Source organism: Zingiber officinale, chromosome 4A (assembly GCF_018446385.1).
Source record: "Zingiber officinale cultivar Zhangliang chromosome 4A, Zo_v1.1, whole genome shotgun sequence".
NCBI classification, from domain to species: Eukaryota; Viridiplantae; Streptophyta; class Magnoliopsida; order Zingiberales; family Zingiberaceae; genus Zingiber; species Zingiber officinale.
The window spans coordinates 20,357,001-20,381,758 of record NC_055992.1 but is presented as its reverse complement, the minus strand read 5'-3'; the positions used below and the strand labels follow the sequence as shown (position 1 = coordinate 20,381,758).

Genomic DNA, 24,758 nt, shown 5'->3' with positions numbered 1-24,758 from the left:
ATCCATGGTATCTCTAATCACAATAGTAAATACTCAATGGTCCATGCCTTAGAGTCCTCTGAGCTCCTCCAAAGTTCAATCACTCATTTTAGATCATAAGTCTTCCATCGTCTACCCAATCACAACAATAAGCTCCATGCCTTAAAGAACTCTAAGCTTCTCCAAAACCCCATCACTCATTTTAGATTGTTGAGCCATTAATTCTCTCGCAACTTCTTGATTTGAGCCTCAACTGTTAGGGAACAAACTCTTTGCTTTATGTAGTCCCTACACACTTGATGCGCATATCTAACTATAAAAAACATCCAACTTAAGCTCTATTGTCAACACATCAATACAACATAGTTGAACCCGATCACATAAAAGCAGTGTTTCTCTAAAACTATAGTCAACCTTCATATGTCGGGTGATAGAACCTCTTTTGTAATTTGAAGTTCAACATGAGGCTCGCCTTGAGATCCACCTCTAGACATAATGTACTTTCCACACAAAGAATTCCATAGTGGAAGGACCCAACTATCTTACCAATGCTAGCTACTATTTGACTAGACATTCATCATTAATATACTCTATCTGCGTGAAGGTCTATAATGCATGAGAGAGATATGCACAAAAAAAAAAAAAACATGCACACATACACACGATTCATTTAATTTAGTTGACTATTAATTGACTATTCTCAATTTAGCATAATTATTAAATTTATTACATGACACCATAGTTTATCAAATAGTTGCTTGTGTTGGCATTGTAGCACTATCATGATCCATTATTGATTTCATCTATCCTGACTTTTAGCATTGTGAATGAATGCCTAACGAGAAAGGAGCGTTAAGCCACTTCACTTTTCCCTATCCATCCCATCCCTCTCCTTTTCATCCTTCTTTAAACCAACACCATCGTCATTGTCATACACATCATCATAATCATCGACCCCAACACTTCATCGCCATGAAGAGACAATTAATGGGAAGTAGTTCTAAATTATGCATAATAGAATAGCTTATGTCCGACACACAATAAAATATCACAAAATCAATCAAAATTACCCAAGTCGAAGTTCTAAATCGAGTTCATGATCTCCATGACCACCAAAGGGTCCGATCTCCAAGTCCAAGTTAAGTAGTTTTGTGCCTGCCTCCCCATCAACATCAATGAACCCTACTATTTCCACAGCACTCTTCAAATTTTCACCTAATAATTAACAAGCATTAACTATTTTTTATCTTTCAAATGAATTAACAAGAAAGTAGAACATAATTGTGGTGAACTCACAGTATCCTGCCATGCTAGGTGGTGGTGGCATGTTGAGGTTGGGAACAGGGGAGCAGCCAAGATCAGGGTTAGGGTTGAGGCACAAATAATAATTTGGGGATTCCTCCCTCAGCCTAGCTTTGTCCCTTCTGTGGACGTTCATATGGCCCCCAAGAGCCTGCGCTGACATGAAAACTCTCTTGCAGAAGCAACAAGAGTATGACCTCTTGGGGGGCCATGACATGAAGCCTTCACTAAGGAACAACCCTCTGCTCATCATCACCCATGCATCCTTACCCTTGCTCTTGCTTTCTCTTGTACTCTCCATGTCTGTGTAGTAAGTATCCTACGCCTTCAAAGAGACTGCAAGGAACTGCTCAAATTCATGAAACATGTGGTAGGACATGCACAGCACGTATAACTCACCTCGGAGCAGTGTGATCATGAAATGGTGAGTTACGTCGAGCCTCTCATAATTCCTGTTGATATTATATGAAAAGGGAATTGATTAATGGAGGTGCAGAAGTGCCCATGAAATTGTGAGCCTGGAGGGAGGGTCTCCAAATGCGTGTATGTCTGCTGCTGTAAATGGGTAGCATAGCAGCGACCACCATACACTCTTTACTACTTGTGTTGGGTTCACGTTCCACTTCATTGAAATTAAGGGGGGCTTTTGGCCGTGTCAGAGGAATGGGCACTGCTACTCTGCCTTTGGAGCTTTCTATTGATCTTGATTTTGAATGAATATATACATTGATAGAAAGGACAGATATATTTTTAAAAGATTTATCAAGCTCGGGCTCAATAATCCTTTTTAAAACAAAAAAAAATTAAATATATTTTTATTTTGAGATTGATAAAATAAACAAACAAAATTAATCATAATCAACCTCAATTGGACTTAGATACAGCCCTGCCATCCAGTGCCTCTACCTTCACTCTACAATTAATGCAAAGAATATATATTATAAAGCAGGAAGCAACATAGATGACGATTGTTAAGGATTCTTTCAAGAGTGAACTAAGAAGGAAATAGCTTAAAACTAAAATCTATTGTTGCTCTTCATGCAAAAGCCACCATAAGATGATAAGGAGAGAGAACCCGTAAATTCCTATTCATTTGCAAAAACATGCTGCTAGCATCGTACAACATGGCATCTATTTCTCAAACATATGAGAGAGATACCTATTTGTAATTCTCAGAAAGGCTATATCCAGTCATGACTATTTTGTCAGCAAACATCTTGCCAGTCTTGGGCATAATATGCCAATGAAGCGTTAAGTTGTAATCCTTTCCTCTAAGGTTGTTTCCCTGCATGCAGTTTGAAATGTAAGAGATCAGTCAATCGAACAGCTTCCCATCTTTGTATATAGCTAGCAGTGGACACCAATCAACATGAACCAGAGGTTGGAAAGAAACGATAACAAGGATTCTTTCAGGATCAGACATTCAGATAGAGAAACCATATTAATTCATGCAGTGACAAAATTGATAAAATATGTGAACAATCATTGTAGCAAAAGTTGGAATCATCCGTGAGAAGGTAAATCGGGAAGCTGTAGTTGGCCACTGCAGAGGAGGGTATTTTTCTCAGCTTTGCCAAAATTTGACCCCTTGCCCATTGTAGCAATATCTACCAAACAGTAGCCAACCCAATTATGTCCCAGGGGAAAAATATGTGAACAATCATGATACTTCGGATAGATGTCCATTATCAAAAGAATGAAGAAAAATTGAAATGAGGCTGGATAAGACTAAAGGATGATGAGCTTAAAGCAAGTCTGATTTTTCAATCAGTTTGTAATGGCAACCTACTGAGTACTCCAGATTTTGTACAGATATGAGGAAAGAAATATACTTAACAGATAAAACTAATGAATCTATCCATGCATTATTAGAATAGCATCTGGAATAATGGCTCAAAACAATGTAGCCAAAAGCAGAGAGCCAAAACTAATGAAGATTTATGAATTTACCATTCACAATGCATGATATGAAAGGAGGAGAATATTATTTCTGATGCACATAAAATATACTTTTTATCATTTTCAAAGACAGGACATAAAATATCTTGCCTGGTCAGTAAAATGATACTTATTTGTGGTATGAATCCAAAATTTAGCATGCTCTTTAGATTGTATGATTCCATCCCAAAGTGAAACCTGCCATATCCAAACCAAAGCCAGCACAATAATAAGTTAGTGGAATTATTGATCCTCTTTAGGAATTTGTAAAACTAAAGAGTAAATGACAGCACAAATGAAAAATCCAACACTTCCTCATACAGGTTCTTGTATGTTTGGGGTGCCATGATGTACTCAAACTTCAAACTATTTTACAAAGTCATTGAGTTGGTGGCCATGTCACTATTTGATTACCTTTCCAGGTTGTACCTTAGCAAGGAATACATGTGGACAATATCCTATAACTTTCAAATAAAAGCATATAAGTGTATATCAGGCATCACTTGATTAACGACAATGGTATCTTGTCATGGTAATACTAATGAGTCATACATTTTTTTGTTGATGCTGCCATGGTCCAGTTACATAAACCATAGAGAAAATCTTTTCTCTGAACTATTTGACGTATGTTAACTGATGATAGTCACAGAAGATGTTTTGAGAGACATGCACAGATTGTTGTCAGTCACTAATACCTTCAGCATAATGCACAGTACATACAAAATGAAAGCCTCTTCGAAATCTTGACAAAATATCCAGGTATGTTCTGTATAGTTGTTACACTAGCATCCTCAGCGGGAAAGGGGTAGGTAAAGCCAAATCCCAAGGAGTATGCCACCTAGTACAGAAGCTTAGAATGGTGCAGCTCTACAATCACTCATAGCCATTACTTGTATCCCAAGTACTATTCCAATTATCAACTAGAAAGGGTAAGGTAAAAAAATATTAATATCTGAAACTCGATCAGATGCAGCTCTGTTAGGTTGAGATGCTATGGATACAGTCAAAGATGATGAGCATACTCTTGTAGAAAGAGATGAATTGTAGGCGCAATTTGTTAAAAAAGACCAAAGAAAACTTTTTGGTTAAAGAAATAGAAATATATTTAGTTGATTTAAATATTACTAAGGATATAGCTTAGCATGCAGCTCAATATATAGTTTAGCCAAGAGCTCAATTTAGGAATGCCTTGATATGATAAAAAATCTCAAGTTTGATATGTTGATGATTCTTCCAAATGGTACTTACCATCATTAAATAGGACATGACTGAAAATCTCAAGTTTGATTTGATGTATTACATCTTTGATTTGAAGTTGTAGATTAATTTATGTTGTATACATTTTTTTTTTCACTAAACGTCTGAGCTAATCCTGTTTCAAGTAGAAAAGAAGCAGCACAAATACACACTCCTTTCAGCATCTTTTGGTGTGCAATTCACTCCCCACTTATGTGCAAGCATAATACAATTAACATCCCATACTTGTTACACCACATACTGCAGGATTCCGGAAGCATGAAATGTACGCTACAAACACTTTTTTTTTTTATAGTTTTGAGCAAAATGGTGCAACTCATTTTAACTGAACGAGGATGTTGCTCTTGATACACCAAAGCCTTCGACAGTACTCATAAAAGGGAATCACTAAGCTTACATGCCCCTTGTCCTTCCCTATTTTGTTGAAGCAAACAAGCATTTGAAGCAAATGATCAGATCACGAATCACAGCTAATTGCCACCTCATATTTTATTGCAACAGCAAGCATATTGAAGACAAATGTATTTGGGTTCCTTTGGGGAATATGGAATCAATTTTTTCTATAATAACGAGTGTTGTCCCTAGCAGATAGAGGAGGAAAACTTTCCAAAGCAAACATCTATCAGTCTCTTTTTGGTCGTTTTACATGAAAGGCGATAAGAAAATAGACAAACAGATATCTGATGACTAGGATTCACTTTTTAATGAGCATCTCCCATGATGTCAAACCCTTACTTAGGCTACTATGAAAAAAAAATCAAGAGATAATTAGTACCAAGAATGAGCATAACTGTCAGAGTCAATAACCATATTTAAACTAGAAAACAAAGTTCTGATGATAATGTATAATTGCATAATTTCAGTCTACATGTCACAAAAATAAAATTAAAAAAAACAACATAACGATAGCAAATAGCATTACTAAAGTTGTAGTGGAAACAAATTAAGATAAGTGAATATAATATACTAGGTTCACCTGATTCAAGGCATTCTGAGGTGTCTCATACTCAGCTGCTACAAAAACAAACACCTAGATAATCCAATAAGAAATTGTTAAACCAAAGTCAATGAATTGTAAATAGATCCTGCAATTCAATTGAAATTTATTAATTATGAAAAGTTTATGAAGATTGTAAGGACAGAGCAAGTAGTCACTTTGCTATTTCTGTAATTATCTAGGCATGTTTTGTGCCATGAAGCTAATTGAGAGTTTACCATTCATTACATGTGGTAATCTACAGAGTTAGTCATGGAGTTATCTAGAGTTATAGAAATATTATTTATAATGTGCAAACAAAAAGGGAACCAGCCAACTATATTAAGAATATAGATAGATTGGTTCCTTTCCTAACAGATTGAGCTTTTAGCATACATATCTAGCTCATTAACTGTAAGACAATATCAAAGCATGAAGTCCTGTTTAGAATGGCCCGCATTAAAAATATTGCCTCATCAATTTAACGGGCATGCATGGATCAGTCAAGTCAATTATGCCACCCATACATGACAGGGGATGAGGGAGTATTAAGAATATAGAAGATTGATGTCTATACTAATTGCTTGAGATTTTGGAATAAATAATTAACCAATCAACAACAATAAAATATTTCAGCAGCAGAGTTGTATCTTTATCCCTCTGTGTTTTCTCTCCATGTTTGTCAAGATAATGTGTACTCAACAACAATAAAAGGGAGCAATGCATAATATCTCCATGTGCAAAGTGATCCTAAAATGGCTTAAAACTATTGAAAATTAACATTTCTAAAATAAGATAAAGTATTAGTGTTTAAACAGCCAACAGTCAGCATCAGACTTTCCAGGTTTTGTGACTATGATCTTAAATGCATCGTTCAGAAATTCAGGTCATCATACATATATCACAGAATCAAGTTCAGTGAAACCAATAACCATTATTACTGCCAACTGACAAGGCCTGTGACCCAAAGCTATCCTATTCATTCCTCCGGGCATTGAAACCTTTGCATAATTAGATTTCTCCAGCTTTAACATCTTACCCACAGAGAATATGTGGATCATCATATCCAAACTCCAGATTCCTGATCGTAATATTTGATTAGGAGTAAAGATGCAACATTATAGCTATTCTGTGTATTGAATGAAACAAAAAAAAAATCCACTTCAATGTTTTAAATCTTTCTTCACTTGTTAGATTCCTTTGACTTGAAATCATTCGTGTATTAGAAGTTGAGTTATTGTTTGTAATAATTCTACATGAAAATAGACATCTGTTTACAATTTGACATTAATAATTCATGAGTTTTAATGCTAAAGTTACAACTTACTTTCAAGATTATGTTTATAAATTATTGCCATTAAGATTCCGTTTATAATTTATGGTGGAAAAGATGTCAATTGAGGTAAATATATTTACCTTAACAATACTTCCTATTGTCACTCAAAATAGATAAGGGTTTGTGTGTTAAAGCTAGTGTCAATTGAAAGTATTCGTACAAACGGTGGTTGCGATGGAGATCAATTCCCGTCAGCAACTTTACATTACTACGTTTCATTAAACTTATATTGTATTTATATAAACTTTTTCCTGTATAGAACTCAGATGTACCAATAAAGAGAAGACATTTTCATGAACCAAAATATAACGCTCACTCTTACACCTAGACCATACATAGATCTAGTTACACTATCCATATTAGTCAGGTTATATACATACACACTTCTTGAAAACTTACATTATTTAAAATTTTAATTCATGCCAGAGTTTCAGTCCCAGACAAGAACAATACAGTTTCGATATCATATCATGTATAGTCGATAGTTTCGGTACTTTTTTAAATTTTTAAATATAAATGTATATTAAGTTTGATTATTAAATATGTTATATTTTGAGGTAATGAGTTTATATTTCAATATTTTCTTATAAGATAATGTCTATCAAAATTTTTTAAAAATTATTTCAAAAAATTAAGTAGTTCTCAAAATTTAAAACTAAATAAAAATTATAAAATTATTTGAAAAGCCAGTGTTTTAAATGGCAGTTGAGGCGGCCGCCTAGGTGGGAGGTAGACCTCAACCGCACCGCCTTGTGAAAGGCAGTGGTTTAGGCGGCAGTAAAGTGTTTCCACTTCAGACTCAAACGATGCATCTAAGAACGCACAGAATCATCGCCGGGCCAGGCGACGGGTCCGAACTCGTCGCAAGGCTAGGGGAAACCTCGTCTGACGCTAAAACATCAAATGTCAATCCCCGAATAGAATAGGTTTTTTTTTTCTTGAACTTAAGATTTAATCGAAACTTTAGATTAATAATTTTAATCCTGATTGGGATAATTTAAACAAGTTTAATTAAAAAAAATAAAATTATCCTATTAATTTAATATATATATATTTAAAAAATTATTATTATTTATTTTTAAAAAAAATATTTTGATTACCTTTTTATTTTTAGTAATATATTTTATAGTATTTTTTTTAATTTTTGAACCTTTATTTAATTTTTGATCCTTTAGTTAATATATTATTTAATTATGTATAAAAATAGTAAAAAAAAAATCAACCACCTAGACATCGCCTAGGCGGCCAAGGTAGTAGGGTGTCACTAACCACACCACCACCGCCTATTGACATTTACAACACTATGAAAGACTCAAAGGGCAGTGAATGAAACTCCCACCAATGTGGTGGGCCTGGAGAAAAGTCTATTCTATTGTATGTAATTTTATCCTACATTGCAAGAAGTTATTTTCGTAACTCGAACCCATGACCTCCGGTCACACAATAGCAACTTTATTATTGCACCAAGATTTCCCTTCTATTTGAAAGGCTCAAAAGCACAGTTGTTAGAGGCGCGAGGCGCACCAAGGTGCAAAGGGCTCCTAGAGCCCGAGGCGCAAGACACGCGCCTCTTGAACATGAGATTGATACCTACTAAACTATTGACACACTCATATAATATGTCAAATATGATAACTATTAATATTCCACACACAACAATATCAAATATGACAAGCAAAACAACACCATGATAAAATTAATAAAAGTTTCAAACTTTCAAGTTTCAACTTTCTAATTTAAACTAACAAAGTTCATCAAAACAAGCGTAATAAGTCAAATTAATCATCAAGCTCAAGATCATCCTCATTGTATTCTTCTTCTTCTTTATCTTCATCTTCTTCCAATTCAATTTCTTCTTCTTCTTCAAATTCAATTTCTTCTTCTTCTTCTTCTTCTTCTTCTTCATCTCTAAGTCTTAGAGATGAGTATCTCGTTGGGTTTTCAAAGGCGCGAATGAGGCGCTAGGCACACGAGGCGCTGGCGAAACAGCCTCCTCCCATGTGAGGCGGACGTCGTTCGTCAGGCGCGCGCCTGGGCGCGCCTTCGCATCTCAACTGAGGCGCGATCGAGGCGCGAGCGCAATCCAGTTCTGGATTTTTAACCAAAAAAAAACTATATCAAACCAATTTGGTTTGGAATTAGGGCACGGAGAAGGAGAAGAAAAGGAAAGAAGGGAAGAAGAAAAGAACCGAAACCTAAATTTGAAGAAGAGTCGCCCTCGTCGCTGAGTGTTTCCTTCCGCCGCCCCCGTCGCTGAGTCGCGCGTCGCCCAGGTATGAGTTTTTCTTTCTGTTTTTTTTTTTGTTTTTCCCATTGATCACTTCTTCGTCTGCTATCTTCTTATCTATTCTGTTATTACTTCTTTTTCTCTTCTTCGTTCTCCTTGTTCAATTTTTCTTCGTTTCTTCATCTTCTTTTCTTTTCTTTATTCGCGTAGCTTCTTCTTCCTCTTCTGTGCTTTTTCTTGTTGAGTTGTTGGTTCGCATTCTTGCTGTCCGATTTTGTTTGTTTGCTGTTTTTTTTAATTTTTGCATACTGTGTTGTTGCTGCTGGTTTTGCTGGCTACTGTAGCTGTTCAATTTTGCTAGCTGCTGTGTTTTTTTTCTCTATCCTGTTTTTTCATTTTGTTTTTCTTTGTCTTTTTTCCTTTTTTTCTATTGCTGAATGCTGGTACAGTTGCTTTTCTTTTGCTAGACATTGGTACAATACTTTTCTATTAAACTACTTTTTTATTTTATTTTTGATTTTTCAGATTATTTTTTTGTTCAATTATTATGGAAGATGGTAGTAATATTCCAACATATATATCAAAAGATTCGGCATGGAATTATTTTCAAAGAGTTAATCTGGATAATAAAAATGATTTGATTTGTAATTTTTGTCAAAAAGTTACAAAAGGGGGTATCTATCGTGCAAAACAACATCTTGTTGGGGGGTTTCGAAATACTACGACTTGCAAAAGATGTTCGTCTGATGTACGTGAAGAAATTAAAAATTTCATGGAGAAAAAGGCGGAGAAAAGTAATCTTTCTAAACTTGCGACATTGGACTTTGAGAATGTAGACCCTCTGGGTGATGATATTGATATGGATGAAATTAGAGCTAAAGTTGTGCCGCCTATAAGTACAAGTACAAGTTCTAGATCAGTGAATATGCAAAAAAGGCTAAGACAAATAGGTCCAATGGATACGTATTTTGCTCCTAATGTGCAAAAAAATATTGAAAGTAAAAAGGGTAAAGAGAGACAAACTACGATAAATGAGGCATACAAGAAAGAATTGAGGAAAAAAGCTTGTATGGTCATAACTAAGTGGATGTATGATGCGGCAATTCCTTTTAATGTCGTTAACTATTCAAGTTTCAAAAGGATGTTGGACTTGGTTGCCCAATATGTAGGTCTAAAAGGACATAGTTATCATGAGCTGCGTGTTCCTTTTCTAAAAAAAGCTGTTGATAGTGTGACAAATGATTATATTAAGTCATGTGAAACAGAATGGGCCAAGTATGGATGTAGTTTGATGGCAGATGGGTGGACAGACAAAAGGCATAGGGCATTGATTAATTTTTTAGTGAATTATCCTAAAGGTTCAGTTTTCATCGAATCGGTTGATGCTTCTGATTATGCAAAGAATGGAGAGAAAATATTTCAGTTGCTTGATCGATTTGTGGAGCGTGTAGAAGAAGCAAATGTTGTTCAAGTTGTTACGGATAGTGCAAGTAACAATGTGCTTGCTGTAAGAATCTATTTAATTCTTTCTTATCAATATGCTTTTTCTAATTCTTAGATATGTTAAACTTATCTAGTTTTCTAACTTCTTTTTTAGGAAAATTATTAGAAGCAAAAAGACCGCACTTGTATTGGACTCCTTGTGCTGCTCACTGCGTCGACTTGATCTTAGAAGATATTGGGAAATTGCCTGATTTTAAAGCAACATTGAAGAAGCCAATGAGTGTGAATGCTTACATTTATATTCGCCCCGGCATGGTAAATAGGTTGAGACAATTCACAAGACAAAAAGAGCTTTGCCGGGCGGGTGTCACAAGATTTGCTACTGCTTTTCTTACTCTTGAAAGGATGCACCTACAGAAGCAAAACTTAAGGAAAATGTTCATTTCAAAGGATTGGTCAGAGAGTAAATGGGCAAAAGAAGCGGCGAGGAAGAAGGTAGCTAAAACCATTATGACACTTAGATTTTGGAGTAGTATTGTGCATATATTAAAGATATATGACCCTTTAGTTCGTGTTCTGAGACTAGTTGATGGCGAAAGAAAACCTACAATGGGCTATATTTATGAAGCTATGGATAGGGCAAAAGAAACAATTATGAAGGCCTTTAAGGAGAAAGAAGAGAAATACAAAGAAGTGTTTGAGATCATTGATACGAGATGGGAATGTCAACTTCATTGACCTCTGCATGCTGCAGGATATTGTTTGAATCCAGAATTTTTTTATTCATACACAGATTCAAATATCTGTGGAGAAGTGGTGAATGGTTTGTTTGAAACTATGGAGAGATTGGTTTCAAGTGCTGCTGAGCAAGATAAAATCACTACCCAACTCTCTATATATCAAAAGGCAGAAGGGTTAACTGGGAGGAATGTGGCAATTAGACATAGAAGAGCATTATCTCCAACGGAATGGTGGGAATGCTATGGAGCAAATACCCCAAAATTGCAAAAGTTTGCTATTAAAGTACTTAGCCTCACTTGTAGTGCTTCTGGCTGTGAGCGCAATTGGAGTTTATTTGAGCAGGTATGTAATAAATATAAGGGGGCGTTTAGTTCTTTCCTAGGAATAGGAATCGGAATGAGAATCATTGTATTGTGGAATGGGAATGAGCATGAGCATGAGCATGAATATCACTCTTAAAAGCAATGTTTGGTTAGTTGCATATTTTCTATCGGAATAAATCAAAATTTCCTTTTTTTACCCTTAAAGGAAAATAAGAGAAAAAATTAGATGTGAGAGAAAGATGAATGTGAGAGAAAAATATGATGAAAGAGAATGATGAGGGAAAAAGTCTGATGAGAGAGAAAATGTGATGAGAAAGAATGAAGAGAGAGAGTGTGATGAGAGAAAATGAGAAAAGAGAGTGTGATAGGAGAGATCATGATGAGAGAAGATGAGAGAGAAAATATAATGTGAGAGAAAGTATGATGGGAGAGGATGAAGGGAGAGAAAATGTAATGAGAAAAATGAGGGGAGAGAGTGTGATGAGAGAGATTGAGGAGAGAGAGTATGATGAGAGAGAAAGTGTGATGAGGAAAAAAGAGAGCAGTGAGTGTGATGGGAGAGATTGAGGAGAGAGAAAGTATGATGAGAGAGAAAGTGTATTGAGGAAAAAAAAAGAGAGTGTGATGGGAGAGATTGAGGAGAGAGAAAATATGATGAAAAAGAAAGTATGATGAGAGAGAAAGTATGATGAGAGAAAAAGAAGGAAGAGAGTGTGATGGAAGAGATTGAGGAGAGAGAAAGTATGATGAGAGAGAAAGTGTAATGAGAAAAAAAGAGGAAAGAGAGTGTGATAGGAGAGATTAAGGAGAGAGAAAGTGTGTGATAAAATGATGAGAGAAAAAATATGATGCGAGAGAACAAGGAGAGAGAAGTGATATGAAAGAAAAAATAAATATATATATTTTGATATTTGGTATTAAGGGAAAAAATTTTAGTTTTAGGTCAAGGGCATTTTTGGAATAAGGAAATATTTTAATTGATGAAAATAGGATAATGACTCATTGAAGGGGAGGTACATGGGAATGAGTTATTACCCAATTTCAAGGATTCATTCCCTTATTTGCATTCCTATTCCTATAATCCAAACATTAACAATGGCAATCAATGATTCTCATTCCCATTCTCCACTCCTATTCCCCTAAATCAAACGCCCCTTAAATGTATAATACATTAATACTATTAGTATGTTACTTTTATCAGTAAAAAATATTCTTTGCTATTTTATTATACATTTATACTTATTGTGATTTTTGACATTTTGTAGATTCACAGCAAAAAAAAGAATAGGTTAGCTCAGCAGCGCTTAAATAATTTGGTATTTGTGAAATACAATCATGTCTTAAAACTTCGGTATGATACACATGATAAAATTGACCCCATCTCTTTGACAGATATTGATGACAGTAATGAATGGTTGATGGATAGAACGGATGGAGAAAGTGATAATGAAGAAGATGAGTTAGTTTTTGAAGGTGATGACTTGACATGGGATGTTGTTGCTAGGGCTAGTGGAGCTGAAGAGCCTGAATACTGTACTAGAGGAAAAAACATTGCATCCATGGCCTCTAGTTCACATGCTAGACTAAAACCAGTCGAGAAGGGAAATACATCTTCCTCTATGAGACACTCATCTCTAAGACTTAGAGATGAAGAAGAAGAAGAAGAAATTGAATTTGAAGAAGATGAAGATAAAGAATAAGAAGAATACAATGAGGGTGATCTTGAGCTTGATGATTAATTTGACTCATTACACTTGTTTTGATGAACTTTGTTAGTTTAGATTAGAAAGTTGAAACTTGGAAGTTTTAAACTTTTATTAATTTTATCATGATGTTGTTTTGCTTCTCATATTTGATATTTGTGTGTGTGGAATATTAATAATTATCATATTTGACATGGTAGTTTAGTAATCAATCTCATGTTCAAGAGGTGCGCGCCTCAGACACGCCTCGCGCCTCGGGCTCTAGGAGCCCTTTTGTGCCTCGGTGCGCCTCGCGCCTCTAACAACACTGGTGTCTCGTAAAGGAAGGTGTATTTCCCTTCTCGACTTGTTTAGGCCTAACATGTGAACTAGAGGTCATGGATGCAATATTTTTTCCTCTAATATAATATTCAGGCTCTTCAGCTCTATTAGCCCTAGCAACGACATCCCATGCCAAGTCAACACCTTCAAAAACCAACTCATCTTCTTAATTATCACTTTCTCCATCCATTTTACCATCAACCATTCATTACTATCATCAATATCTGTCAAATAGATGGGGTCAATCTTATCACGTGCATCATACCGAAGTTTCAAGGCACGATTGTATTTCACAAATACCAAATCATTTAAGCGCTACTGAGTTAGTCTATTCCTTTTTTTGCTATGATCTACAAAATGTTAAAAATCACAATCAGTATAACAAAATAGCAAAAAATATTTTCTACTTATAAAAGTAACATACTAATAGTATTAAACATTTATATTTATTACATACCTGCTCAAATACACTCCAATTGCGCTCACAACCAAAAACACTACAAGTGAGGCTAAGCACTTTAATAGCAAACTTTTGCAATTATGGGGTATTTGCTCTATAGCATTCCCACCATTCTGCTGGAGATAATGCTCTTCTATGTCTAATTGCCACATTCCTCCCAAATAGCCCTTCTGCCTTTCGATATATAGAGAGCTGGGTAGTGATTTTATCTTGCTAGGTAGCGCTTGAAACCAATCCTCCATAGTTTCAAACAAACCATTCACCACTTCTCCATAGATATTTGAATCTGTGTATGAATAAAAATATTCTAGATTCAAATAATGTCATGCAGCATGCAAAGACCGATAAAGTTGACATTCTCATCTCGTATCAATGATCTCAAACAGTTCTTTGTATTGCTCTTCTTCTCCTTAAAGACCTTCATAATTGCTTCTTTTGCCCTATCCATAGCCTCATAAATATAGCCCATTGCAAATTTTCTTTCACCATCAACCAGTCTCAGAACACGGACTAAAGGACCATATATCTTTAAAATATGCACAATACTGCTCCAAAATCTAAGTGTCATGATGATTTTAGCTACCTTCTTCCCCGCCGCTTCTTTTGCCCATTTACTCTCTATCAAATCATTTGAAATAAACATTTTTCTTAAATTTTGCTTCTGTAGGTGCATCCTTTCAAGAGTAAGAAAAGCAGTAGCAAATCTTGTAACACCAGCCCAACAAAGCTCTTTTTGTCTTGTGAATTGCATCAACATATTTAACATGCCGGGGCGAACATAAATGCAAGCATTCACACTCATTGCCTTCTTCAATGTTGCTTTAAAATCAGGCAATTTCCCAATATCTTCTAAGATCAAATCAACGCAGTGAGCAGCACAAGGAGTCCAATACAAGTGTGGCCTTTTTGCTTCTAATAATTTTCTTACAAAAGAAGTTAGAAAAGTAGATAAGTTTAACATATATAAGAAAAAGCATATTAATAAGAAAGAATTAAATAGATTCTTACCAGTAAACACATTGTTACTTGCACTATCCGTAACAACTTAAACAACATTTACTTCTCCTACACGCTCCATAAATCGATCAAGCAACTGAAATATTTTCTCTCCCGTCTTTACATAATCAGAAGCATCAACTGATTCGATGAAAACTAAACTTTTAGGAGAATTCACTAAAAATTTAATCAATGTTCTCTACCTTTTGTCTGTCCACCCATCTGCCATCAAACTACAACCATACTTGGCTCATTCTGTTTCACACGACTTAATTTGTCAGACTATCAACAGCATTTTTTAGAAAAGGAACTCGCACCTCATGATAACTAGGTCCTTTTAGACCTATACCATATTGGTCAACCAAGTCCAATATCCTTTTGAAACTTGAATAGTTAACGGCATTAAAAGGAATTGTTACATCATACATCCACTTAGTTATGGACATACAAGCTTTTTCCCTCAATTCTTTCTTGTATGTCTCATTTATCGTAGTTTGCCTTTCTTTAGCCTTTCTACTTTCAACATTTTTTTTTGTATATTAGGAGCAAAATACGTATCCATTGGACCTATTTGTCTAGGCCTTTTTTGCATATTCACTTATCTAGAACTTGTACTTGCACTTATAGGCGGCACAATTTTAGCTCCAATATCATCCATATCAATATCATCACCAAGAGAGCCTACATCCTCAAAGTCCAATGTCGCAAGTTTAGAAATATTACCTTTCTCCATCTTTTTCTCCATGAAATTTTTAATTTCTTCATGTACATGAGGCGGACATTTTTTGCAAGTCGTAGTATTTCGAAACCCCCCAACAAGATGTTATTTTGCACGATAGATACCCCCTTTTGTAACTTTTTGACAAAAGTTACAAATTAAATCATTTTTATTATCCGGATTAACTCTTTGAAAATAATTCCATCCCGGATCTTTTGATATATAAGTTGGAGTATCACTACTACCTTCCATGATAATTGGACAAGAAAATAGTCTAAAAAATTAAAAATAAAATAAAATCAATACGGTATCACTATACCAGCAATAGAAAAGCACTGTACAGTACCAACCAATAGCAAAATAGTAAAAAGCAAAAAGCAAAACAAGACAAACAAAAATGAAAAAATAGTAAAAAAAATGAAATATCGGACAACAGCACCAATACGAACTAGTAAAAACGGAAAAAAAGTACCAAAAAATCCAAAATTGGACACCAGTAGGAAGCAAAAACACAACCTGCAAAAATGAAAAAACAAGAAAAACAAAACACAAGAAAACCGGACAGCAGCACAGCAAGAACACGAACCAGCAACTCAAAGAGAAAAAAAAGAACAAGCAGAAGAAAAGAAGATACAGAACAAAGATAATAAAAGAAGAAGAAAAAACGAAAAAAAATTGAAAAATGAAAACGAAGAAGAGAAAAAGAAGAAGAAAAGGAATAACAGAAGAAGCGAAGAGAAGAAGATGATAACAAACGAAAAAGAAGAAGAAGTGAAGAACAAAAAAATAGAAAAAAAGAAGAAAAACATACTTAGGCGACGACGCAACTCAGCGATGGCGCGACTCAGCGATGGCGTGACTCAACGATGGCAGCGGCGGACGAAAATGGGTTCAGGTTTCTTCTTCTTCTCGCGTTCTTTTCTTCTTCCCTTTTATCCTTTTCTTCTTCTTGCATTTTCTTCTTCCCTTCCAGCGTTCTTTTCTTCTCTTGTTTCCATGCCCTAATTCCAAACAAAGTTGGTTTGGAATGTTTTTTTTTGGTTTAAAATCCAGATTTGTTCACGATCGCGCCACGAGCGCGCCTTCGTTGAGGTGCAAAGGCGCCCAAGGCGCACCAAGGCGCGTGCCTAACGAGCAACGCCCGCCTCACGTGGGAAGAGGTGCCTTGTGCGCCTGACACCTCAAGCGCGCCTTTAACAAGACGACTCAAAAGATAATAATAAAATTATTTGAAAGTCTTAAATTATTTTTTTTGAATGTATTTATAAATTGTTAATTTTAAAAAAATTATTTGAAGTATTTAAGAATTATATTTTATAAATTTAGATTATTTTAAATTCATATTTAATTTTTAATATATATTAAAATTATAAATTATTTTATTAATTTTTACAATTATTTTAAAATTTTAAAATAATTATTAATAATTATAATTATTATATATAATTAATAGTTTATTTATAATAAAAAATATCTATCTGAAAAATAATAACTTAAAAAAAATCATGGCAATAAGTGTCGCAACCTTGCGAAGGTCGTCGCATGGTCACAATACCCTCTGTGCCCTTGTGGAAAGTCGTGGCACCCTCCACGCCCCCACGAAGGGCTACCGTGGGGTTGCAGACCCTCCGCGTCCTCACGACGACCTCAAGCGTGGAGGGCCCTGAGGGTCGTGGCACCCTCGCACCCTCGCAGAGGGTCGTCGTGTCCTCTGCATGCCTGCCGAAGGGTTTCCATATGCTCACCTAAAAGTCCTTGCGCGCCCGTTGGTGGGTGTCGCACTCCCCGTTGGAGGGTGTCGCGCGTGTAAAGTTCACCCTTACTCATACACTTAAGCTACAGGACAAACGTTACTCTTTCCTGATTCATCTAAAGTTTTCGGCCTTCTTACCTGTTACAGGCTGCTTAGTTCATAGATCTATTCTAACCTGTTATGACTGGTAGGACATGACTGGCATCCACGTAGGGCCGAAGGGAGTCGAAAGCTTCTAGTGGGTCTAGGTCGTGTGACCCTACAGATGTTGTACTCTCAACTGACACAGGGGATAGCATGGCCGTGTGACCCTCACACGGCCGTGTCACTTCGGCAGAGAGACGGAAAGACACAGCCGTGTGATTTCAGACGGAAAGACACAGCCGTGTGGAAATCACACGGCTGTGTAGCAATGGCCGAGAGGAGGAGGTGTCCAACCGTGTGATCCCACACGGCCGTGTCACCTCGGCAGAGAGGAAGAAGGGCACGGCCGTGTGGAATCACACGACCGTGTCACCTTTGGCCGAGAGGAGGAAGGGCACGGTCGTGTGCTTCCACACGACCATGTAGCATTGGCCGAAAGGAGACTGCTCGAGGCCGTGCGAATCCGCACGGCCGTGCCACGGCCCTGCGGAGCCTCCCCCTTCGCTACCGGAAAAGCTTGTCCTCCGCTTTTTCGCTTTCACTTGCCATCCAAAAATTCTGCCAAGCCGTCAATTCCTTCATAACCAACTTATGCCAGTATTTTATGTAATACGGAGAGAAGAAACAAAACTAAAGTTCTACATGTTCCCCAAAGCAACAATTCTCGGATCTCTTTCCATTGTTCCGTCACACACACCCCCAAGCATTGCTCCTGTTGCCTCCTCCTACTCGAGCTTTCCTTTACCTTTATCTGTAATATAAGGAAATGCAATCTATAAGCGGATGCTTAGTAAGTACCAACTACTCACAAAAACGATACATTAAAAGAAGACATGTTTTTTAAACTGTTTGAAGAAAAATACAACATTGTAAAGATGCTTTTGCCAGTAGATCACACTAAAACCGTACTTCGGAAATATGTACATGACATGTATTTTCAAACCAGTTTATCATGCAAACCGACAACTGAAAACCATGCTAGTAACGAAATAAAAACAGGCATCTTGGCATTCTATTGAGTTTGTCACTGTTGCACTACAAAACTCAATTCTCAACTTAGAAAACTTCCACTAGGCAAATCATGAAGTTTAAAAACTTTGTATTACATAATAGTGAAAATAATAATCACTTGCTTGGGCCCGACATTGTACCATCTTACGCGCATCCTTAATAAGATCCGAGGTAGCTAATCCCGAACCCATTAAGGTACTACTAGACGGTCTAGGAGCCTAGGGATGATCTAGGAGCCCACCTAAGGACCTTGTGTCCAGTACATGCCTTTCTAAAGTAACATACTTCTTTTAACTATTACTTTCTTGTACTTGTACTTGCTGGGCATTTAACCAAACATCTTATGTGCGCTTTATTGCCTCACACTTATAGGGATGCACTTTAGGCACTTGATTATACTTTTTAGTCCCAAAACTTAATGGGAAGCAAACCAAGATAACCCAAACATGCTCTTAATCCCAAAGCGTTATAGGGCATCTTACATCTCATAGCATCTATCTCCTTTAACATGCAATATGTTTAAAACGTTTCGATCTTCTTAACATGCAACACGGTTAAAACATACCATATCATGCGTTAACGAAGCTACTCATACTGCAGGTGAGAGGTACTTACATCTTTTCGCTAGATCTTACTACTATAAGGTGTAGGAAAGACAATCCTCTCTCTCTCGCACGCCTTAATCTCCAAGACACCCTTCGTTCGCGTACCAATCCTTGTGAAACTCTCCCCTTAGATCCTCCACTTGAAGAATTTAGAAGCTTGGACCTCAATCTCTTGATCTTGGCCAAAACTTGAAAGGAGGAAGGAGGAGTTTCGGCTAGAGGAGGAGAGGAGATGAAAATTAGGTTTTTAATCTCATCCATCCCCTTTTATACTAAGTGAAGGTTGAAGCATCTCTTCGTACATAATCCACATATAAGGAATTGTTTCATATTGCTCATGTGATGCTTTACCACCACCTAATGGCTACTTAAACAAATCTCAAGCAAGAGGCCTCGGGTTCAAATCCTAGCCCGAGCCATTTATGCATATATTTTTATTTCTTTTCTTTGCTTCTATTTCTTTTTGGCTTTGTAAAAATACAGGAAATTTACGGGTGTTACAATTCCCCATACCTTATAAAAAGTTCGTCCTCGAACTTAGAACAAGTGTGGATACTTCCGTCTCATATCATCCTCGCGTTCCCAAGTTGCCTCTTCATACTGTTGACCTTGCCACCGCACTTTCACTAACGGTATCTCTTTGTTCCTCAGCTTCTTAACTTCTCGATCTATTATCTGAATAGGTCGACTTTCATAACTGAGGTTCTCTTGAACTTGTACCGTCTGTGGCTCAATCACTTGATTTGTATCGGGAACATGTCTCTTCAACATTGAGACATGGAATACATTATGAATGGTTGACATTTCCTGAGGTAGTTCCAGCTCATAAGCTACCTTGCCAACCCTTCCAGTGATCCGGTATGGCCCCACATAATGTGGACTCAACTTTCCCTTCTTTCCAAACCTCATTACTCCTTTCATAGGAGCTACTTTGAGTAACACTAAATCGCCAACATCAAATTCTAGTGGTCTACGTCGCACATCCGCGTAGCTCTTCTGCCGGCTCTGAGCAGTTTCTATCCTCTGGCGAATGTTCTAAATGGCTTTGGTGGTGTCCTCAATAAGATCTGTCTGGAGTCTCATTTCTTTCTTTTCACCACTTTCATACCAGCAGATAGGAGATCTACATCTCCTCCCGTATAGAGCCTCATAGGGTGTCATTCCGATAGTAACTTGATAGCTATTATTGTATGCAAACTCTGTTAAGCATAGGTATCGACACCAGCTCCCTTTGAAATCTAAGGCGCAAGCCCGTAGCATATCCTCCAAAATTTGGTTCACCCGTTCTGTTTGCCCGTCAGTTTGAGGATGAAATGCAGTGCTGAATCGTAACATAGTGCCAAGGGCTCTCTGAACACACTCCCAGAAGTGTGAAGTAAAACGACCATCTCTATCAGAAATTATGATTTTGGGAACTAAGGGAGTGCCAAGGACTCTCTGAACACATTCCCAGGATGCCTTGCATCCTGGCTGTGCTTATACTAAGGGAGTGCCCAAACCCAAATAGTTAGTCATTTTAGAATGACATACGTACCACTCTGCTTCAACAATTACAAAAGGCAATGACTTAAATTGAGGGTAAAAACTTCAGAGCTGACCTAAATAACAGTCATTTCTAACTAAATAATAATAAAATAATTCTTGCGCTACTTATAATCAGTTTCAGAAGAGCCAAAAATTTGTTTGGCATAATTACATGTAAATTAGCAAGAAGAAAATTCTTGAATCATACACTTACAACATATAGAGCAGTAGATAAACAGTGTCTGATTATTAATATCATATCAAACAAAATACTTAGTCACATAAATTATAAAGAAGAGAAAATTATATTAAATTTTGCGATAACATATGACCTTATATTAGCTAATACATTTTTTAAGAAAAGTGAAAAACACTTAGTCACATTCAAAAATGAGAATAATAAATCATAAATTGACTTTATTATGATTAGGAAGAAGGATATAAAAATTTATAAAGATTGCAAGGTCATTCTTAGAAAAAGCTTAACTACTCAAGATAGGTTAGTAGTATTGAATATACGCCTCAAGCATAATATCAATAGAAAGAAAATGTATACGACTCCTAAAATTAAGTGGTGTAAGTTAAAAGATGGGAAGCAAAATATATTTAAGGAGAAGGTAGGAGTACAAATATTAGGTGAAATATATGATGACTCTAATATGGCATGGGATAAGATAACATCAAAGTTGAAAATAGTAACTAAGAGTGTACTTGATGAGTGAAAGGGGCATGTACCACTAAATAAGGAATCTTGATGGTGGAATGAGAAAGTACAAAAGAAAATAAAGGAAAAAAGAACAGCTTATAAGGAATTATATATTTATAAGAACGAGGAAAAATTAAAAAAATATATGCAATAGCCAAGAAAGAGGCTACGAAAGTAGTAAATGAAAGAATGAAATTTTTGAACGATTATATCAAAAATTGGATACAAAAGAAGAGGAAAGAGACATTTATAGAATAGCTAAAATGAGAGAAAGAAAGACAAGATATCTTATCCAAATAAAATGTATTAAAGATGAATGTAATAAGCTACTAGTAAACAATGGAGAAATAAAAGAGTGGTGGAAGAGATACTTTCATCAACTTTTTAATGAAGGTTTAGATGACCAACTTAACTTAGATAATTTAAGTAGCTCAAATGTGTATAGAAATTTAAATTTTTATCGTGCAATTCAAACTTTAGAAGTAAAACAAGCTTTAAATGGGATGCACAATGGAAAAGTCATTGGACCAAATGATATTCCGATAGAGGTACAGAAGTGCCTAGGGAAACAAGGTATTGAATGACTTACAAAATTATTTAACATGATATTAAAAGGAAAAAAAATATCTGATCAATAAAGGATAAGTACTCTAGTTCCCTTATATAAGAATAAGGTCGACGTATAAAATTGTGGAACCTAAAGAGGTATTAAACTAATGAGTCATACCATGAAACTTTTGAAACTTTGGAAAAAAAATATTAAGAAAGAAGAATACGATGACCGAAAATCAATTTGGATTCATGCTCGAAAGGTCGAAAATATAAGCTATGAATCTTCTTAGATAACTAATTGAAAAATATCATAAGCAAAAACAAGATCTACACATGATATTCATTGATTTAGAAAAAGTTTATGATAAAGCCCAAGAGAAATTATATGAAGAATTTTAGAAAAGAGAGGTGTTAGCGTAATATATATTAAACTAATTAAGGATATATACGAGAATGTAACAACTGGAGTAGAAACTTTTGGCAGATTAACTAAAGTATTTTCAATAAAGATAGGGTTACATTAATTCATGGCCCACCATTTCACTTTTTGCGGGCCCCATCATTTTATGTGTCTATCCTTGAGCATTTCATTGAGATTCTTTCCTTGAGCATATCATTTTTCCAAATCAATAGTTTGCTTGTAAGGAAATTTTGGCTTAGTAACAAGTGCAATAACAGTAACAGAACGCACCTCATCATTCCCATTTGGTTGCTTTTGGAACCAATTTATATTAAGAACCTGCAGAAGAACAAAGTTTGCACAAAATATTTAGTGACAAAAGGAAAAATACTGAAGCAAAGAGAAGCTTATAATGCATCAGGCATATGAACAATTTATATGATGTTTCTCATCAGCTTAACTAGAATAAACAGTAGTCAATCACAAGAAAACTATACAACTTCATAAGCACATATGAAAAAGAAAATCACATCTTTAACCAATTATCAGCTTACTCTATCAAGAGAGCTAGCATCACAAAAGACTACAATTCCATCATTGATGCGTGTAACTTTATAGGTTCGTCTAGCTATTAACTTATCAAAAAAGAAAAAAGAGCAATTCCAGGTGCGAATACCTCGTATGCCTGTACAGCTCTGGAAACAACATGGACGCCAATTATTTCCAACATGAATCAGTTTTTTTATGAAATAAAGAACATCTAACGTCTGCAACATAATCCGTTCATCTTCAAGAAATCTGTCGACAGCTCATATAGAGATCCAAATTATTCACCATTAAGCGATGCAATTGAACACAATGGATGACTAGTTGGAAGTATGGAACAGAGACATGAGATGTCGGTGACCACAAGGGAGCGATGATCTGAAAACCGGTCGAGCGGGAGGGAGTAGGTCGTGACTTCTCACCTTGACGTCGGCAGTCGGCGAGGAAGAGTTGAAATTGTCGGAGAGGGAGGTCATGGCGCACATCATCCCGAGGATGATGATGGCGAACGTCACCACCGCGTTCGCCCTGTAACCGAACGAATGCATCGACTCTCTCTCTCTAGGTTTCGTAGGAGTTTCTCGTATCGCTCGGGATCTACTAAGCAAATCTTTGGTGTTTACCCAAATGACATTTTGTAACTGATATTAGGTTTAGGTCAGATATTATCACTGACGACAGGAAAAATTCAGAAGCGGGTCATCCGGTCATATGCGGTCCATGAAAGTTTTCATGAGCGACTAGGGCGGTAACAAGCGGAGCTGAACCGAGTTAAATTTTGATGTGTTCAAGGTTATTTGATAAGGTAATCGAGTCGAACTGAGTTGAATTTAAAATGAACCAAGCTTTTCAAATTAGTATTTAAACTTGGTTTGGTTTAATTTTTATGAACTTGAGTTTGTTTAAAACTTGACTTGAGTTTGGTTCATTTAGATGTTATCAAGTTTTCAATTAGCTTGACTTGAGCTTAGTTCGAGTTTGGCTCGAACTTGGTTCGTTTAGATGTTATCAAGCTCTGAATTAAAACTTGTTTTATTGTTTGAAACTTTTAATTGTTTGATTGATTATTGAGTTTGATAATTTAAATTTATTTATTTATTTTATTATTTATTTAGTATATTGAAAAAAAATTTATTAATGAATATAGTTCGTGAATATTGTTCACGAACGTTATTTACAAACGTTAACGAGCTAAACACATATGTGTTCAAGCTTATTTGTTTAGCTTATCGAACCGTTCAAAATTGTTTGTTTAATTAATTTTATGTATATTAAACGAACATAAACAAACTCTTACCAAGCCGAACATTAAATTTATTCATGAACACTTGATTCATTTACAACCCTAGAAGTGATTGTCCAAACTCCAGACAATAACTCAACGATTCCAATGATTTTTTGAACTCTAGTTCATGAGCACTCCAAATATGCCTACCAGCATGAAAACCTCTTTAACTCATTAGAGAAAATGTTTATGATGCTATTGAATAGATAATTGAGATAGGTGAAGCGTTTGTCACTAACATCTCCATCAATATTTAAGTTATCATTCAAATATTTATGGTTCAATTATTAACTATATGATGAGCATGGGTCGAATTGATCATCCTAGGATTACCTGAGTTTATCATTTTATTAATTTTACCTTCGGATTTAGAAAATTTTCTTTTAAATGGGACGCAGAACTAAAGAATACTGAATTTCTTAACCATCCTTCACAAACACTTCTTGATTTATCCAATGGTCAATAAAAAGTTAGATTAATCATCTCAAAATTAATTAATAAGACTAACTGAT

At 35.8% G+C, this 24,758-nt stretch overlaps 1 protein-coding gene across 8 annotated transcripts; it reads right to left on the bottom strand.

Annotated features, from left to right (window-relative positions):
* Positions 1–721: 721 nt before the first annotated feature.
* Positions 722–23,625, bottom strand: LOC121969671 (signal peptidase complex subunit 3B-like). Of its 8 annotated transcripts, XR_006108605.1 has the most exons (9): positions 23,384–23,625; positions 22,707–22,754; positions 5,453–5,506; positions 3,331–3,417; positions 2,441–2,566; positions 2,145–2,194; positions 1,681–1,983; positions 1,276–1,617; positions 964–1,194 (listed from the first exon to the last, which is right to left on the bottom strand). XR_006108605.1 is itself a non-coding variant. In XM_042519885.1 (5 exons), the coding sequence occupies exons 3-5, from the start codon at positions 1,580–1,582 to the stop codon at positions 842–844; spliced, it is 552 nt and encodes a 183-aa protein (XP_042375819.1). In that variant the 5' UTR covers positions 1,583–1,617; positions 1,681–1,983; positions 2,145–2,197; the 3' UTR covers positions 722–841. The 8 variants fall into 8 exon arrangements, 5 of the variants coding, with proteins under 5 accessions (XP_042375819.1, XP_042375816.1, XP_042375818.1 ...); XR_006108604.1 differs by having other exon boundaries at positions 1,681–2,194; XR_006108606.1 differs by adding an exon at positions 23,092–23,213 and having other exon boundaries at positions 1,681–2,566; positions 23,384–23,582.
* Between the last annotated feature and the right edge of the window lie 1,133 nt (positions 23,626–24,758).

Excerpts from the sequence above, each read along its gene's own strand:
- LOC121969671 (XM_042519885.1), bottom strand. The coding sequence starts at position 1,582 with ATGGAGAGTACAAGAGAAAGCAAGAGCAAGGGTAAGGATGCATGGGTG. Across the intron at positions 1,195-1,275 it reads ACCTAGCATGGCAGGATACT|GTGAAAATTTGAAGAGTGCT; the intron begins GTGAGTTCACCA and ends GTTAATTATTAG. Across the intron at positions 942-1,049 it reads GATTTAGAACTTCGACTTGG|TGTTGGGGTCGATGATTATG; the intron begins GTAATTTTGATT and ends ATGGCGATGAAG.